Genomic DNA, 19,334 nt, shown 5'->3' with positions numbered 1-19,334 from the left:
CTGGGGCATGCTGAGAGCTGTAGGACTTTTTTCTGTCAAAACCTGCATAGGATTGCGCCCTAAAGGACAGAGAGTAAATATCTCTGTAAGGTACAATCCTATGCATGTTTTGACAGAAAAAAGCCCTACAACTCCCAGCATGGCTGGCTGGGGCATGCTGAGAACTGTAGGACGTTTTTCTGTCTAAACCTGCATAGGATTGCACCCTAAAGGACAGAGAGTAAATATCTCTGTAGGGCACAATCCTATGCATGTTTTGACAGAAAAAAGCCCTACAACTCTCAGCATGGCTGGCTGGGGCATGCTGAGAGCTGTAGGACGTTTTTCTGTCTAAACCTGCAAAGGACTGCGCTCTTACTTGGGAGTAAGCCCTGTTAAACTCAGCGGGTCTTCCTTCCGAATAAAGCATACAGAGGATCGGGCTCCGATCTGAGGTTGCAGTCCTGCCCTCCCATCCTTCTTGGTAAACTTACGTAGGGTTGGGCTTTAAAAAAAAAATAATAATAATTAAGCTGCAAAGGGGTGGAAATTTTCCGGACCTGAGTGGGGAGGAGGGAGCTGGATCTATCCCCATCCCCATCCCCATCCCCACCAAGACACAACAGGCATGGATGTTGCTGGCCACTGAGCCTGTGTGATCTCTGCGGCTGCTTCTAGAGAGGAGAATTGCATAACCCAGCGTGCCTCCCATAGATGCGCCCTTCCTAACCAGGAACTACAATTCCCGGCAGGCTTTTGGGTGGGGAGGGGAGAGCCTCATGCGCAGGCGCATTGTGCTGCGAGCGAAGTACCTTGCTGGGCAGGTAAGAGGTGCTCCTGGAAGGGAGGTGGCATAGGCGGAATGATGGGGGCCGGTGGGTGGGAAGAGACGCTGTAAGGGAAGGGAGGGAGCCACCATCCAAGGCTTTGAGGGTCCAAGCGTGAGGAAGCCCCCCAGTTTCCCATCCCCTCCACCCCTCACAGCATGTGGGGCTTGTTTTAAGGGGGGGGGGCTTGAAGGGAAGAGGTGTGAAGACTATAAACCTAAAGGACCAGGAGCTCCATCCAGTTCTGGTGTCCAAACCAAAGTCCTGGGTTCAGAGTTCTTAAATGTGTTTTGCATCGGGTTCTGGTTGGTGGGTTTCAGGGTTCTAGCCAAACGAACAAACAACGAAGTCTAGGGTGTCCAATGTGGTGCCCGCGGACTCCGCTCTTGTCGCCCGCCAGGCTCCCCGGCCCTCCTGATTTTTGTTTTATTCCTTAAGATTTTAAAACGTTATTATTCGTTTATTTTGCCGGCATTCCGCAAAGCGAAGTGCTGCCCTCCGGCGCCGTCTTTATTTGGGTTCAAAAGAGTGAGTGGTTTTGTCTTTTGGAGCTCAGACCCCACCTCTGTCTTGTAATTAGCTTCTCAGACAAGTAACTTTTCTTTTAGTCTTACAAGTTTGCCTGCTGGGGAATGAGAATTTTGGGACTGGCTACACCCTCCATGGTAGGCATTTTATAAATGCGCAACACACACACACACACGCACACACACCATGGCAGTCATTTTATGAAAGCACCCGTGACGCTCTCCCGAAATTCCAAATGTGCCCATCAGCCCAAAAACTCTGGGGACTCCCTGAACTAAGTAGATCCTGCAAGCCTGACGATCAGGTTCTCCACAGACTAACCTGGCTATTTTTCTAGAGCTGCATTTCAGACTCTTAGGTAGACATGCGACACCAATGTATCATGTGCCAAATGATGTTATCTCTAAGGAGAAACAAAATGTGGAGTGCGATCATAGAAAAAGCCCTTACCAGACCTCTGCAGGTGAGGGCGCCCCAAGGAGGGTTCATGCAGGAGCAAGCTGTTCAGAAAATCAATAAATAAATCTCTAAAGTAAGGGATACTGGAGAGAAAAGTTATGAGGAAAAGATTGCGAAGGTATGCTGGTCCCTGCTTTCTGGAATGCATTATTATACTACCATTTTCTGTCAAGCTTGGCAGGAAAAGCTTGTTACATCTGACCCTGACCACCAAATTGGACCCCTGAGGGAACCATTTCCTACTCTTCCATTTCTCTGGAGCGTTGATATACCCATATTGGCGTTTTGAGAAAACAGCCCTTGTTCTAATATCACACTGAGCTGCTGTGTGCGATGCAGGCACAAGCATTCTGAGATTAGTGAGGGTTCCCCCCACCCTCAGCAGTTCATCTCATTGAACTCCCCACCAATTTTTAAGCTCCCCTAAATTAAAACAAAGGAGTATGTGAGGTTGGTGTGAAAGCTGCTGAAAGACCAAACATGTGTACTGCAATTTTGTGCAAGCACATGATATTTTTTGATACTGATATTTGGTATTTTCTAGCAGTTGATATCTGAAGCAAAGAGCATAAAATTGATTTCCCATCTTTTCCCTAATGACCTGCCCTGCCCCATTTATTTATTTACTTGCAGTCTTTTCACCCCACTTTTCAGCCACATTAAAAGGCACTGATGACAGCTTATAAAGATTAATGAGATAGTCCCTGCCCTTAGGCTTATGCTCTAAAAGATGTGACACAAAAGGAAAAGGGAATGGGAAGAAGGAGGAAAAAAGCAAAAACTCAGGCACCAGTTCTTAATTTCAAAGTTCTTATAGGTGTTCTTTCTGGCAGGGAAGGCCAAAGGAAGCTCCCTGCAGCTGCTCTCTCACTCTCTGGCCAATGTATGAGGCCAGGCTGGCCTCCCCCTTGCTATGGAGTTCTCCCTGGGAGGCAGGAGGGTGCAGCCTCTGAGTAGCCCTTGACCCCCGGTTGATGAATGAGGCCAGAGTCTGCAGTCCCAGGGACCTGTCAGTCGGAGCTGTGTTTTTCTGGCAGGGATGGGTAAAGTGAGTTCCCTGCAAAGCTTGCTCTCTGCCTGATGTGTTGGTCCAGGTTGGTCTCCCCTTTGCCATGATGTTCTTCTTATGTTCACTTAGTTATTTTGGAAAGGGGTGTTTGTGGTGGACTACTAGATGATCACTGGAGGTTGCCTTCTGCTCTGTGATCTGATTATCTCCCCATCAAAGGCAAGAATAGTGTTCGCTTTCCCACGGACCCTTCTGGCTATGAAGTCAGCCTTTTTGCCTCCCAGTTGATTCTTGCTGGGTCAGCTCAGCTGCCAGCATTTGTTGTGGATAGTGAAATTATGGGCGTGTCTTGGGATGATTTTGTGCGGAAAAATGGCTGGTTCTCTCTCCCTCTCTCTCTCTCCCTCTCCCTCTCCCTCCCTCCCTCTGGGTTTGTGGTGACCATGACTTGTTTTGTGCAGAACTGTCGAAGAAGCCATGTCCCAACTAGGCTTTGCGTGCCAGCCTCCTCCTGATGTTGACACGGATGACTGTCTCCAGGAATATTCCTATCTCTTTAGTCCTGATATCCTCAAGTGAGTACTGCTAGGACGGTTGTTTCCACTGGCGAAATATCACTTCTAGACTTTTAACCAGATGAACTAAGCCTCATGTGCTTTTTCCCTTTCCATCCCCCACCACTGCTTTCCACTCTGTGTCACACCTCCTTCATTTCATCTTTGATGATCGCTGGCTCCCCAGTATTGTTTCCCCCCACCCTTGTGGTTCTTAGAATAATCATGGGAGGAGGAGACACAAATAAATAAATAAATATTTGTAGTGTAAATAATGGAAATGCAAACCTGTGAGATGCATCTGCAAAGCTCTGGAAAGCTGCTTTTCTGAGCCCATCGTTCAGCTTTTGCATGTTAGCAAAGATAACCACCAGAACGTACATGGGGAAATTTGATGTCATAAAAAGCCCACGAGACAGACATTTGAACAAGAGTAGCTACTTCCGGCATAAGAGGGATGGGCAGTCGAATATCTCTGAGAAGGAAAACCAGCGTTATCTTAGGCCAGAGGCATGCAGAAGGCAGACCTGGATCTACCCAGAGATCTCTGGGTGATTTGCAGTAGATCTACAAGTAGATCTGACTCCCAGTTGTTTAACAGTTGCAACAACAATATGACTTTTTCCCCACTTAAATTAGGCTGCTGAAATGAAGAAAGCTTTGGGGTAGCTAGGACAGGACTTTTGTTTGAAAGGATGGTGAGCTCAGCTCAGTTCAGTTCTGGTACTGAAAACAAATTTCCCGGCTCAGGAAGGGCTCAGAAACACCTAGTTCTTTAATTCTAAATGTATGACTTTTGCACCTGGCTCTGGTTCTGTAAAAAAACTAAAATGGATCTGATAAGCCTGAAGTCTGCCCATCCCTGTCTTAGGCTGCAGTCCTTGCCAGCTTACCAGTGAGTAAGGTTCACTGAATAGTGTATGTTTCCAAGCTCAATTGAAGGTGCTGGTTTTAACCTATAAAGCCTTACACGGCTTGGGACCGCAATACCTGATTGAGTGCCTCTCCCAACCTGAACGTACCCAGACACTACGATCAACTTCTGAGGCCTTCCTCCGAGTGCTACCACCCAGGGAGGCTCGGAAGGTGGCAACAAGAGAGAGGGCCTTCTCAGTGGGGGCCCCCTGCCTGGTGTCAACACTGCCATCTTTTCGGTGCCAGGTTACGGCTGCCTTCTACTCCCAGGCATTTAATGGCATATGATGGGGTATATATGTCAGCTGTCTTGAACAGGTCTGTTATTTAAAAAATGTTTACTGAAATAGTTTTTAGCTGTTTAAATTGTACTAAATTTTGCATGTTAAAAACATTTAGACTATTTTTTATCATAATGTAGTATTTTGTAATGTTGTATTTTTTATGAATTGTGAACTGCCCAGAGAGCTTCGGCTATGGAGTAGTATAGAAATCAAATTATTATTATTAATATTAATAACTACTCAGTGGGACTTACTTCTGAGAAGAAACATATAGGATTGCACCCTAAAGCTTGATTGAATGCAATTTAAATCCATCCTTTTCATGGCCACCTCCATTCCCACCAGTATTAGCTTGCCTCAAGCTTGCAGGAATGACTGTTTGCTTTATTAGAAGCACTGGGTTTGTGCCTTAGCCCTTTTGCAAACCAGTTGCTCTCCTCTCTAATGACTTGACAAGGTACCACTTCCAGACATAGGCCCTGTGAACTTTCATTTTTTCCTTGCATAGACGTCGGTGTGTGTGTATACCACTGCTAGGAACCAAACAGCTCTTCTCTTTTGCGTGTTGGAGTCTCAGTGAAGCATTCCTATACCCACTGGTCTGGCAAAGTTGTTAACACCACTGTTTTGGATAAAGAGCCAAATAACCATCTTTACTGTTGCCCAACATCTGAGCAATATTAAAAACAAAAGGCTAGGTGGCCCCTTGGTTAGTCATTTTGTTGAAAACAAATATAACAGATTTCAGATTTTGGGCACTGGAAAAGCTGAATACAAAGCAAGATAAGCACCTGCTGAAGAAAGAAACGGAGTGGATCTTAAGACCTATCACTGCAGGGTTTACGTGAAGAGCTAGAATTGTTACCACTTCTGTAACTGACCTGTAGTTTTCAGGCATTCTCTAGATTTTGTAGTGAAGTTCAGTCCAGATATGGGAGACCTTGAGTTACTCTCTAAGTCACGGCAACACCAGCGAGAACTTTTAGAAAAACACCTTCTCTAGCAGTATAAATTACAGCCTTTGGTATACTCTTTTCCAGTTGCCAGTGAATTACAGTAGGAGTCATTTGTTGTAAAAATCTCTGCAGGCCTTTTTATAAGTAAGTATTGACACACAGGCCTAGCTTGCAGCATGGGATGATGCATAGTTTTTAATGTTAAATTGTATGCCCAGGCCTTGTTGCAATATCCCTTGTTATTAAGTATGGATACACAGGCCTGGTGTGCAGTGTTGGAATGATGCCTAGTTTTTAATGTTAAGTTGCATGCACAGGTCTTATAGCAATGTGCCTTGCCATGTGTTTCAATTTTTCTTTTACAATGTACTTATGTGTTGTCTTTCTTTACTATTACTGTTACAGCCCCTTGAAGAAGGCCTCAAAATAAGAAAAGAGGCCAAAACGCATCAGCCTTTCCACTAATGAAATCTTTGCATCCTAAGACATTTCTCTCCTTTTTTTGATGCCCATATGAACTACTTTTTCTATTAGAGAAACAAATTGTCACTTAAATCTGAGGGGAAGCACCCCCATGCGTCTTTCCTATCCTTAGCAAAAGCAAAATGTTCCGTTTACCTTTGATGCTTCATTTCTATTTTTGTGTCCTAAACTGAACCCTCTGCACTGCGGAAGGATTGGTAGCAGCTATACCTTATTGGGTTGTCTTTGTCTTTTGAGGGCCAGTGTGATGGAATAGCTAGCCCATTCTGTTTGGACTAGGAATGCTATTCCTAGTCCAAACAGACTAGTCCAGCCTTAAGCTCGTTAGATGACCTTGTGCAAGTCACTTCCTCAGTTTAATCCAACCTCACAGGGTTGTTGTGAAGCCAAACTACTTGCAATAGAAGTGTGACAAATAAAGACCAAATTTAAGTATATCAGCACACCATCTTCATATTTCAGACTTGCCTTCTGTAGTGCAGGTGGTCTCTTGTAAGATAGTGCTATAAGAACCGTTCGATCTGCTTGGAATTGGTGTCAGGTAACTTGAGTGGATTTGCTTCTTCCTTTGTTTTGTGCCATAACTTTCCCTGGGACTTGCTGCTGTTTCTGAATTCGCTTGACAAAAACAACAACAATCAGTATGGATCCCATTAGCTATGGTTTTAAATATTCTCCTTCTGATTTCCTAGGGGAAAAGTTGCATTCATCACTGGAGGTGGTTCCGGTATTGGATTCCGCATAGCTGAGATTTTGATGAGGTACAGCTAAGGCTCGGGGGGGGGGGGGGGAGTTCTCTGGTGAGTTCTCATCTTTTTTGATCCTACTTTTGGGGATGCTTTTGCCCTCTGCTCTGTTCATCTTCATCCATTTCCATGACTGGGCAGCTGTCGATCTGTTCTTGGGAAGCCAGCATTTCCCTCCCCTCACAGCTGTATCATGCTTTGTGGCAATTGTATTTTCTGCTGATGTTTCCCATGTGTGTCTTTAAATACGTTGTGGAGCTGCAGCCAACGGAGCTTCTCCGTTGCATGTTTGAGGGACATGCCTCTGACCTCTTTACTACAGAAGACCAGTTGCCATAAAGCAGTTCTTTCTTAGATGGGGGCCCATCCCTGTTCTGGGATCAGTTCTTCTGAGGTTCACAAAACCCTCAATAACTTTTGTATTCCTGGCTTTTGCTGCTGGACTTCTCCCTTGAAGTTTAGATACCAGATGTGTCAATGAAGCCTAGAGCTTTGTGACCTGCAACTTTTATTTTCATGTTTCTTAGTCACACAAGGGTAAATGGCATCACCTCTTTGCCCTATTGGCTTGGCTGGATTCTGTTGGCCAAGCGAGCAATTTGTGGGTGTTGCAAGCAGGATAGTTCTGCATCAGAAACTGTGCTTGTAGAGGAGACTTAAAGGTAAAGGTGTCCCCAACCAGTCGTGTCCGACTCTAGGGTGTGGTGCTCATCTCCATTTCTAAGCCGAAGAGCCACCGCTGTCCGAAGACGCTTCCGTGGTCATGTGGCCGGCATGACTGAACACCGAGGTGCACGGAACGCTGTTACCTTTCCCCCCGAGGCGGTACCTATTTATCTACTTGCAATTTCTTGCTTTCGAACTGCTAGGTTGGCAGAAGCTGGGACTGAAGACGGGAGCTCACTCCGTCACGCGGCACTCGGGTCTCGAACTGCTGACCTGCCGACCTTCCGGTCTACAGTTCAGCGTCTTAACTGCTAAGCCACTGCGGCCCTTAGAGGAGACTTAGCTGTCCTCTAAACGATGAGCCTCTTGCCCTTAACTGTTATGGAGAAATATTTTGTTGCCTTATTGACTCCGGCCCTGTGTGGGAAACTTGGAAACCTCACAACGAATGAATTTCTGAGGCTAGCAGTAGAAAGCAGCAGCAGGAAAAGGGAGAGTCCTAATGGGAAGTCCTTGGTGTGCTGCAAGTGACTGATGAGGTGTGTAGGCCTGATGAAGAAGCCGTTTTTTGCAGCTAGGGAAAAGAGCCAGGTCTGGGACTCTGCTGCAGGAGCCCAGGACAAGTCTGTGTGTACGCTGCAGTTCTGTGGGCGCGAAGAATGAGCGGTGGCCACAGAATTCAGCTTCCTGAGAGTGTCAGCTTTCATTTTTAAGAAAGCAAGTTTCTAGCCCTTAGGGCAACCAAGGTAAACTTGAAACTCTGTGGTTAATGCCTGCTGAAATCTTGGCACCCAGAGAGTACGAGTTTCATTCATTGAGGGTGGGGCTCCAGTGTTACCCCTGCTATGGCTAGTAAAAGCAAAATAACATGCAAAAAAAAGAAGCAGCAGAAAGGACAGAATGAACTATGCAAGATGAGGAACATGGTGAACATTTGCGCAATTTATTCAGGTTGCAAAATTCAACTTCCCTTGGCACAGAATTTGGATCGTCTACGTGCAGAAATTTCCTTTTTCCCCTTTTTTCAGTACAGGGTACACACAGTCCTCACCTAGCAGCTCATCTGTATAGCCACCTTTTTTCTGCATTCAGAGCGCTGGATCTTTAGTAGGATATGCTCACATGTTCTTTTTGCCTATAGCGGTTTCATGACCGGCTTAGCTGGTTTTCCTTCATTTTTATAGCACGAAATCCTGAACCTGCTTTTCACATTTACTACAGTACCGATGCTTGGGGAAATGCCAGGAAGCCTAATCCACCTTCCAGGCTGCTTTCTAGCTGTTGTGGGGCTCCTTTTCAAGAGAGGGAGAAGACCCCATGAGCAGAGAGCAGCCTGGGTGGAGGGCGGAAGTGGCTGATGCTTACCAAGGACGATTTTCTCCCCTCTCCTGGGAGCTGTACTGTAGCATACGGCTCCCAAGGGAAGGAGAAAAACAACCACACCCTTATTCCATGAAACCCACTGTGAGTTCGAGCAGCAAATGCAAAATCTGAAGGCGTGTTTGCAGATCTTCAGTAGAAATTCTCGACCAGACAACAGCTAAGAGCAGTAGAACTCTTTCACATCACACAGCTTAAGACCACAACAAGAACCTTGCTGGATCAGAGTAAAGGTCCTCTTAATCCAGCATCCTGTTTCCGCAGTAGCCAACCAGATGCCTCCGGGAAGTCTACAAGCAGGGCACTGAAGCAGTAACCCTCTTCCTAAGGTTTGTCTCCCACCAACTGGTATTCCAAGGTACACTGCCTCAACACCTGGAGGTTCCGTTTAGCTAATGTAGCTAACAAGAACATAACAAGAGCCCTGCTGGATCACAACAATGATCGATCTTGTCCAACATCCTGTTTTCCACAGTGGCCAGCTGGAAGCTTCTGGGGAGCCCACAAGCAGGACATGAAAGCAGTAGACGGATATTCAGATATTCTGCAACACTGGATATTCAGAGCCGTGCTGCCTCTGATGTTGGCATTGGCGTATAGTAGCCTTCCCCAACCTGGTGTCTTCCCAATGTGTTGGATTGCAGTTCCTATAATTCCAATGGCCATGCTGGCTGGAGGACACCAGGCTGGGGAAGGCTGGCATATAGCCATCATGAGTAGTAGCCATTGATCACTTCCATCTCATTGGCCCTTCCCTTGTTCCTTGTCCTCAAACATTTCTCCATGCACCCAGTGGAAAGTTTTTTTGGAGCGCTTATCTTAACCCCTGGCAAAATCTTGAACATGAATTTCACATTCTTGGGGCAGGGTGGTGGTGGAAATACTCTTGAAAAACCAAATAAAACACACAAAAGAGCATACGAAAATCCTGTCTGGTTTGCCACATTTATGGCAGGACTAAAATCTGAGCATTCTAGTTCCAGAGCTGCCCCAATTCTGGACACCCACATACAGCACTTCCTTAGCTTAGTTAGAAGATGTTACGTACTCGACAGGTGTAGGTGAGACGTAGTTACAGCCTGATCTATGACCCCCTCATCTTGTAAGGTTTTGTTTGCAGGCATGGCTGCCAGACTGTCATTGCCAGCAGGAACATCCAGAGGCTGACAGAGGTGAGTGGAGAGGAGATTGCCGTGCCTTTTGGATGCAAATCAAGGCCTTGGCAGAGGCAGCGTTGCTGCAAGGGAGCTGTCCCAAGTGACAGATTTGGGGCAGGGTGAAGGGTGGCAGAGTAGGAGTTAGACGAATCTGATCGATGAGCGCAACCTAGTGGGAAGCTCTCCTATGTAACTCCTATTGAAATGAACAAAGGCTGCGCTAGGCAATTATAGCTTCTGTTTTCTTAATTTGATTTTTAGAAGGTTTCTAGCCAGTAACTAAACCTTAGGAAAGGCGTTTTAACCTTTTAGAACCTCCACAAAAGCCCGTAAACCACCAAATGAGCAGCCGTCAGGGGAAAGGAGGTGGAGCCAGGGGAAGTGGACATGACCTTCTGGGGGACCTCAGAGCGCCAGATTTGGCCCCCTGGAGGGCCAGATTTGGCCCATGAACCTGAGGTTCTACACCCCTGCTTGATGGCAAGAAAGATAAGTTTGGGGATGTGTGAATAGTGCCTAGTGAAATCTTGGAAGCTGAGGGGAGGGCCAGAGCTTCTAGTGATGGGGGCAGGGAGTGGGGGTTCAGTGCTCTGCATAGCTCTGTTTTCCTCTTTAGTAGAGCAAGTAGAAATAGGCACCTTAGTTTAATTTGCCCAACATATAAATAGGTCCTAGGTCAGACTCTTTATTCCCACCTTCCTCAACCTGACACCCTCCAGATGCTTTGGGCTTCAACTTCCAACAGCCCTAGCCAGCATGGCCAATGGTCAGGAATGCTGGGAAATGTAGTTCAAAAATTTCTGGAGTACACCAGATTGGGGAAGGCTCTTTCATCCCAGGGTTCCCCAATGTTGTGCCCATGGGCGACATGATGCCTACAGGTATCTCCAGTAACACCCACAAAGCTCTCCACTCCCTATCCCCTTAAAAAAAAATTGAATAAAACCTTGGGAAAATGTTAAGGCGGTCTTTTTTCTCTCTCCCTTTGTATCCTCTAGCCGGGCTCTTTCTCTTTCTTTCCCCTCTCCCCCTTTGCCTTGCTGTTTCTCCCTACTCTCAGCCTCTAGCCTTGCTCTTTCTCTCCCCCTTTGCCTTGCTGTTTCTCCCTACTCTCAGCCTCTAGCCTTGCTCTTTCTCTCCCCCTTTGCCTTGCTGTTTCTTCCTGCTCCCAGCCTCTAGCCTTGCTCTTTCTCTCCCCCACCCTCTTTAGCACACTTCTGAATAGCCAGTCTCCCATAGCAGCCATTACGTGACTAGCCGCATCCTCCATGGGTTTTGTGGTGGTGCCCACAGACGTTTCTCAGATTCCCAAATGTACCCACGGGTCCAAAAAGTTTTTTTGTGGGGCCTGTCTTATCCAGTACTGTCTTCTCTGACTGCTGGTTGCTCTCCAGGGTCTCAGGCAGAGGCTGCTCCTAGAGTCTGCTGCCTGATCCTTTTAGATGGAGATGCTAGGAATTGAAGCTGGGTCCTTCTGCAAAGCAAGTTCTCTACCGCTGAACTGGGGTTCCTGCCCTGAATATGTGTTGTTGTTTTTAAAACATGGAGCATGCATAGCCCTTGTCAAGGGCCGAGCCCTCCCAGCGTGTCTGTAGTCAGACAAAGAAGTCAGTCTCTAAGTATTCCTTTATTATGTGAATCAATCAGTCCACCAGCAGTTCAGGTTAGAGACTTCGTCATCATATGGCAACTTAGCGCTAACTTCCCTGATTAAGCTGACACAATACAAAATAGACCTCCTGAAGGTCTCTTTGATGGATGCACTACTGTTAAGAAAGAAGTTCCTGCAAATCTGGCACCAGTCTGCAGTACAGAGCCTGAGAGACTTTTCTAGTCCTACCCTCAGGGAGGGTCTTCCCCGCGGGACCTCTTATGATAAGCCAACTTGGTTGAACGCTTTCCTTCTTTCCCAAAGCTGCTTCTCCTTCTTGTCCCGACATCTGATCTTTGCGTCTGTCATGCTTAGCTCCCCCCACCCCCCACCCCCGAATTGCTGTGTTCCCACAGAGAGAGAGGTTATGGTCGGGCTTTGATCCAACTGATTAGCCTGCACCTGAACAGAGCCTTCTCTGTCCCTGTCTCCTTGAAGCTCTGGTCCGTCTCCCCCCACTTCATACTCTTCCTCCTCTGACTCTGAGTCCATTCCCATGGCCTCTTGAGAGGCCTCTGCAGAGATGCTGGGCCCAATCCTGACAGCCCTTAACATACTACACCATGGAATTTCCACAGCTGAGCCTCTGTCTCCAAGTAAGGGCTATCTGACCAGCAAAAAAAGCTTCTACGGAAGCCTTTGCAGCCTTTGATCAGTGTGGGTGCAAATGTGAAAGCCCTGCCCCATCGGCAGTGCAGCAGATGTTTCACATGCAGAAAATGCTGCCCTAACTCTTGACATGTAACAGACCGGCAAAAGGGCACCCATCTCCTGCAAGAAGACAGAAGAGGATGGTTGTCTTTAAGGTCAAATTTCTTTGCTTTCTTTCCCAGGCTGCCAAGAAACTGTCAGCAGCCACTGGCCAGAGGTGCCTGCCCCTCGTTCTAGATGTCAGGCAACCGCAGGCGATCATGGCAGCTGTGGATGAGGCCCTAAAGGCGTTTGAGAGAATCAATATCCTTGTTAACAGTGAGTTATTGGGGTTGGCATTCTTTGGGGAAACCATCTGCCATCAGTCTTTGGGCTAGGAAGAAATAGTCATTGATGGGTGCTCTAGGAGGGTGGTCTTTATGGGTCCGGGGGGTGGGGGGATATTCTAGTTTATGTAGTTGGCCAGCTTTCCCCAACCTGGTGCCCTCCAGATGTGTTGGACTGGAATTCCCAGTCCAACACATCTGGAGGGCACCAAGTTGGGGAAAGCTGTAGTAGGCTGTTAAACTAAGTGGTTACTGATGCAGCAGCAGGTCTGTGGCATACACACCAGTCATGAATACTGGTCTGGTTGCCCCCCACTCTACTGACTCTGTCCCTGCTCTCTCTCCCCAGATGCTGCTGGTAACTTCCTGTGCCCAGCCACCTCTCTGTCCTTCAATGCGTACAAAACAGTGATGGAGATCGACACTTTGGGAACGTTCAACGTCTCCAAAGTACTGTATGAAAAGTGCCTCCGCGTAGGTTTTCCTCCTCCACGAAGCCCATGACGCGCATACTAGCAGAGCCGGGACCCTCCCCTGCACACCAGCTTTCCCCAACCTGGTGCTATCCAGATGTTTTGGGCGACAACTCCCAAGATTCCTGGCTGTGCTGGCTGGGGCTGGTGGGTATTGAAGTCCAAAGCAGCTGGAGGGCACCAGATTGGGGAAGGTTGCTGTAGACCTAGGCATTCCACAGGTCCTGCATTCTTAGGCCAGCTGTCTACGGCAGGGAGGGGGAATGTACAGCCATCCCAATGTTGATGGACTGGAACTCCCATCATCCCTCGCCATTGGGCTGTGCAGGCTAGGGGTGTTGGGAGCTGCAGTCCAACATCTGGAGGACTACACATTCCCATCCCTGGTCATTCAGCACCAGGACCCATGGATCACATGGACTTTTGGGTCACAGCAATACTGATGTATCTCTACACTCCCAGTTCCCTACCAGCTCTTGCTGGCTGCTAGCCTAGCCCTGGACTCCTTCCCTTGGGTTATGGTCAGTACAGGTAAATCACTGAAGGCTGAATGAAGCTCAAGAGCTAGAAAAATATTCGCTATCATCCAAATTGCCCTTTTGCAGTTGCGTTGTTACTCAGACTAATAGGAAGGCAAAAGCAATGGATGTAAGAAAGTTTTATTAGGAAGCTGGCTCCCACATTTCTCAAGCAGATGGTTAAGAACGCTGGTTAATAAGCTGATAGAAAGGTGGGATAGAACATTCAGTAAAAAAATAAATATGTATAATAAATCGCCTGTAAATTTTTGCCTTCTCATCATTCTGTAGTATGGCGCAGTCCTCTTCCTGCTTGCTATTATTATCCCCCCACCTTGTGAGTGATAGAAACTGTCGAAACGTGTGTTGTGTGTTAAATTGGACCTATCCATGTGTATGTGTGCGTGTGTGTGTGAGAATCTGTTGTAAAGGGTGTCTTTAAGGGTTGCAGTAGGACATCATAGTGCCAGCATGAACGCAGCCCCCGTCCACATGTGGGAAAAGGTGGACAAGAGAAGCGAGCAAAATGAACCAACATATTTACACCAACTGCTTTTCCTGGCAAACTGCTGGGATGACATCCTCTGTGTCGCTACCTGCATTGTTAAAATGGCGAGGGGCTGCAAACATGTTGATGTGTGCCCCACTCTATTTTTGCTGTGAAATGCTGTGGCATGATGTTGCATATAACTCTGATAAACCAGTATTTTCTCTCTCTGGTTCCAATGCTGAAGACCTCACAGTTGGCAAAGTGTAGGTACTGCTGCTCTTGAACTTTGGGTTTCTTGTTTTTTTTCCTTAAGTGAAAACAATGTTCCCTTTGGTGTTCTGTGTCCTGTGCTTGCTGTTAATACTTCTGATGTTGTTGTCTGAGTTGACTCCTGTTTTATTGATCTAGGACCGTGGCGGAGTCATTGTCAATATCACAGCAACCCTAAGCTACAGAGGCCAGGCTCTTCAGGTGCATGCAGGGACCGCTAAGGCAGCCGTAGGTACTGTGAAACTCCAGCCATTGTGTTTCCCTTCTCCTTATCTGCACCCTCATCCAAGCCTGATACTATTATTTCCCCCCAGAGTGTAAGTGAAGGCATTCTAGTACCACCCTCACTCTGGAAACCGTAGTGCCAGCAGCTCCCACCTCAAGCAACAGTGATACAATCTGGCCTGCCCCTTTATCCCACACCGAACACTTGTCTTGACTAGAAATGGGTGAGAAATTTATTGAGTTCATGTTCCAGTGCGAAAATACCCATGTCAGACATCCTGAGACTGCCAACGGAACAGATCTCACCTCAGAAATCCATACATTTCCAAGACTTGCAATGAGAGCCAGCGTGGTGTAGTGGTGAGACTGCTGGACTGAAAGCTGGAAGATCCGGGTTCTACTCCCCACTCGGCCATGGAAGCTCACTGGGTGACTTTGGGCCAGTCACAGACTCTCAGCCAACCTACCTCACAGGGTTGTTGTTGTTGTGAGGATAAAACAGAGGAGGAGAATAATGTAAGCCGCCTTGGGTTCCTTGCGAGAGGAAAAAAGGCGGGATATAAATGCAATAAATAAATATTTTGGAGGGGAAAATGCACTTTCCACCATGCGTACATCTGAAAAATGCTCACGATGAAAAATGTGTACGTTTCAAAATGCGCACGCACACGCTTCGGTCAGTAGAAAAATGCATGCAATAGAAATTGTGTAGAATAGAAAATGCATACGAGGAAAGCATACATTTTGAAAATTGCTGGCCCAAGATGGAACGAGAACACCTGTGGGAAAATCCGAAACTCAATGAGAATAAGATTGACAGATTTGCACATCCCTAGTCTTGGCAAGATTGCTTCTAGCTCATGGCTGCCCTGCCAGTTGGAGTTCATAAGGGGGGTGTTATCCTATTGTCTGTCAAGCATGCCTTACATTTCCGCAGTTTTATATTGAAGTTCTATTTTTTCAAATCCCACTGAGTTTTGTGCATCCCTTCAGTTCTGGATGCATTTCTGGATGGTGGACTGATGTTTTGTGGTCTTTTACCCTTTGTAAAGTACTGATATTCTGTTTGTTCTGCTTATGTGCCAACAATATTACAACATGCACATTCTACTTCTTGACCATGCAAAAGAGAATTTCACCCTAATTTCTTAGAAGCACCAAGTGCAGTCTAAAGAAGCAATATTCTTGAAAGGGTAGAGTTGGTTTGCCTTGCTGGCTTTCCAGTCCTTTCTAGCCTATAATTCTTTGCCCATCACCCCTCCGCCAGATCTTTTTTTATTGAACCTCTCTGTCTGCCTCTCCCCTCACAGATGCAATGACAAAACATCTGGCCGTGGAATGGGGACCTAACAAAATCAGAGTGAACAGCCTGGCACCAGGTCCCATTTCGGGCACAGAGGGATACCGGCGCTTAGGTGAGGCATGCAATGCTGATAGCAGAATCTGCTGTGTGGTGTGGGCGTGCATCTGATCTGCCCCCAAAAGTAGCTTAACAGGGAAGGATGTAATTTATTTAAAATGTTTCTATACTGGCCTTCAATTCAAATTCTCTAGGGTGGTTTCTAACAGAGGAAACATTTTACACCTGCAGTGTTATGCAAATGACTGCCTTACAGCCACCATTTGCGCAGGATTTGATTTCCAGAAATAGAGGAGTCACCATTTTAAAAGACAACGGCGACTCCCTTGGAGAGGCCAACGGCTGCGGGCCCTCAAATGGGTCCAGGTAAGGAGCAGGGGGCTCGCATGGCTTGGCAGGCAGCCTGTTGGGCGTGTCAGGGGGATGCACGTGAGCAGGGCTTCAGGATTGTCCAGATTGGTCCGAAGCGATTTGGATTGATCTGACCCGCTTCGGACCACTTCAGGCAGAACCTGACCCATTTAGGATCTGGGCTGATTTGGTCCGAATCACCTGCTTCAGCTCAGGATTCGGATCCAGATCTGAAGCAGCGCACAGCCCTAATTCCAATTCCGGTGTGTTCAGGTGTCATGCTAAATAGCCCAGGGATGCAGCGTCCCTGTGTATCGCCCCTGCGGTGAGCTTCGACCTCTTAATTTAGAGGTGCCAAGATAGTGATAAATCAGATCCAGGTTTACTGATAAAGGGGTACTTTATTGCGTAACTTACAGCACACAGGCGTACCCAAAGGTTAGATCAGACAGCTTCTCTGAACCCCGAGCCATGGGGTGCAATGGGTTTTATACCATACATGTTAGCAGTAAGGCAGCATGACAGCAGCAAGTGCCCCCTAGCGTTCATTCCCAGCATAGACTAACAGCGCTTGGTTCTCAGCACAGCCACCTGCATCTCAGCATAAAGACATAGCTTTGCTTCCCAGGCATGGCCTGATAAGGCCTTCTAGCATTCATTAGTATGGAATGCGCTGAGCCATGCTATCGGCCTTTTGACTCATCTTCACATGCTCAGAGGTTTACTAGGAAAGGAATTGCACTAATAATGAACTTAAGCAAGGCATTATGGATCTCTAGGCCCCTCTAACACTACAGGTGACTTGGTTACGCTCTTGGGGCCAATACACCCTGCGATGTTTAGCCTCTCCCACTGGCTGGAGGAGCCAAGCAGAAGTGACCAAGCAGCGGGGATGAGCACAGTGGCTCTTCCATGGTAACCGAGGGTTTTAAAAAAAACATGGGTCACCATTGCATGCGAACTGGGCCACTGTCTCTGAGCCCAGCCTTCCTCATGGTGTCGGTGTAAAGGCAAAACAGGAAAGGGGAGCCACTTATCTTGAGCTCCTTGGAGGAAAGGCAGGATAAAAATATAATAATAATAACAATGCTGCCATTTGCTTTAGTTTCAGAGCCGGTAAGGTGTGTACCATCTTTCCAAATTTGGGGCCATGAGGCCTAGGATATTTTTCCTAAGGCAGAACTCTGAAATCTTTATGGTTATGTAAAGGGCTGTTGGGAGGAAGAATAATGTACTTTGGAGGGTATATTGGCTGACTCATTTTGCACCCTTTCACTCCCCTGGTTTCTTCCTGAATGGTTAAAATTTAACTATCTTCACTCCCTTTTAGTGTCACCTCAACTGGAAGAAAGAAACCTCCATCAAAGAATCCCCCTTCAGCGGGCAGGAAATAAGACGGAGATTGCCCACAGTGTTCTGTATTTGGCCAGCCCCTTATCATCCTATGTGACCGGCACAACTCTGGTGGTGGACGGCGGAAGCTGGATGACCTCCGAGAACTACTTTCCCTCACTGTTGGGTATTGCCTCAAACTCTGCTAAGCTCTAGGTGACGTTTCTTTCCCGCTCTGTGGGATTAGATAGCCATAAAGGGTTTTTGTGTCAGAAAACCACTTGTTCTGCAGGCTTCAGGTGAGAGTTTGGGCCACGTGGTGCCCCTCGAGTGCAGGGGTTGGCAGAAGGGAGATTGGGGGTCTCCTCGTAGATCTCTGGGTGATTTAGAGTAGATCCACAAGGGATGCTGACTCCCAGCTGTAGTAACAATTAAACAGTAGGGTTTTTTTTCCCCTTCCCCAAATTGGGCTGCTAAAACTAAGAGAATTTAGGGGGAAACCAGGAGTGGATTTGGGGTGTGAAAGGACTGTGAGTGCAAGTCTGGTACTGAAAACAAAACGTCCCACTGTTTAAGCTCTGCATGTTGCTGCCCTGTGGCTGGAAAGGAGAAACATTGGGCTCTTTATTGCTTCACTTTGCTTTTGTAGTGAACATTTAACTGTGTTGCTTTAACAGTATCCAGTGGGCCTGAAGCAAATGGGAGAGAGCATGGCTGCAATCCTGTACCCAATTTCCTGGGAGTAAGCCCAATTGAACTGAATGGGACTTAGTTTGGGGTAGACCTGTGTATCATTGTACTTCAAGAGATGTAGGATTCTTCTTCAAGGGCTAATTTGAAGGGGACCATGGTGAGGGAACTTTCAATGATACGCACTGGGTTTATCCTGGGGCTTGCAGTGTTTAGTCAAATATTTGGTTATATTAATTTATTTATTTTTAATGATTTAAGCTCCAGTCCTATATTAACTTACCTGGGAGTTAGTCCCATTGAAGTCAGTGGGGCTTACTTCTGAGACATATTCATTCATTTAATTCATTTATTACATTTCTGTATTGCCCAGTAGCCAAAACTTCCTGGGCTGTTCACAACATAATATAAAACGTTTAACATACAAAAATGTAGGGCGCAATCCTATGCATGTTTAGGCAGAAGAAAGTCCTACAACTCCCAGCATTCCCCAGCCACCCTGCCCACTTTAAAAATAATTATGACTTTTTTTTCTCCGTGCAAAAGATAGGTATGGAGCTCCATGCCTTTCTCTGCATGGAGAGACGGGCTCAGCCAGGGCTTGTTCACCCCCACCCCGGGGCAGGCCACATTGTGTCCAAGTGCAGGCCAGAGGTCACCCTCCCCTGTGCTACAGAATCTCTGGCTGTTGCAAAGGATTCTGGGGGTTGTTTGTCTAGAGCACATGCTTGTTTCACATGGGTGCTGGCTTGGCTGGTTGGGCCTCCTCACTTCGTTGAACTGGGTGTGCTCTCAAACACACCCAGCCCCTCTGACCGCTGCTCTGCCGAGGAAGATGGGTTGTCATGGGCAAACTAAGTCTTGGGCCTTTTCTCATCAATTGAAAATTTATTATGGTCATTAGACCAGCATCAGTACAACGAAAACCAAAATTTGAAATATTAAATCTGCATTTCTCCAATTTTATTCTCATTGCATTTACAATTTTTGTTTTGCAAGACCTTTTATCTGATACCTGCTGCTTACAGGAGTAAAACACCCAGTTAGCTTATTC

At 46.9% G+C, this 19,334-nt stretch overlaps 1 protein-coding gene across 3 annotated transcripts in view; it reads left to right on the top strand.

The window, feature by feature from the left end:
* The first annotated feature begins 773 nt into the window (after positions 1-773).
* The window catches only part of DECR2 (2,4-dienoyl-CoA reductase 2), a 49,407-nt gene continuing 30,846 nt past the window's right edge, over positions 774-19,334 (top strand). For 2 of the 3 annotated variants that reach the window (XM_084818791.1, XM_084818792.1), the window contains exons 1-9: positions 774-803; positions 3,264-3,377; positions 6,687-6,755; positions 9,907-9,958; positions 12,428-12,563; positions 12,921-13,045; positions 14,461-14,554; positions 15,858-15,962; positions 17,589-17,777. In XM_084818791.1, the coding sequence (XP_084674917.1) occupies positions 3,280-3,377; positions 6,687-6,755; positions 9,907-9,958; positions 12,428-12,563; positions 12,921-13,045; positions 14,461-14,554; positions 15,858-15,962; positions 17,589-17,777 (868 nt within the window). In that variant the 5' untranslated portion in view covers positions 774-803; positions 3,264-3,279. Of the gene's footprint in view, positions 804-3,263; positions 3,378-6,686; positions 6,756-9,906; positions 9,959-12,427; positions 12,564-12,920; positions 13,046-14,460; positions 14,555-15,857; positions 15,963-17,588; positions 17,807-19,334 lie in introns of all 3 variants that reach the window. The other variant, XM_084818794.1, reaches the window with a different exon arrangement.

This window comes from Heloderma suspectum, chromosome 12, assembly GCF_057233095.1.
Source record: "Heloderma suspectum isolate Gila_16-S chromosome 12, 16-S_ref, whole genome shotgun sequence".
In the NCBI taxonomy this organism is placed as follows: domain Eukaryota; kingdom Metazoa; phylum Chordata; class Lepidosauria; order Squamata; family Helodermatidae; genus Heloderma; species Heloderma suspectum.
This window is presented reverse-complemented; position numbering and strand designations above follow the sequence as displayed.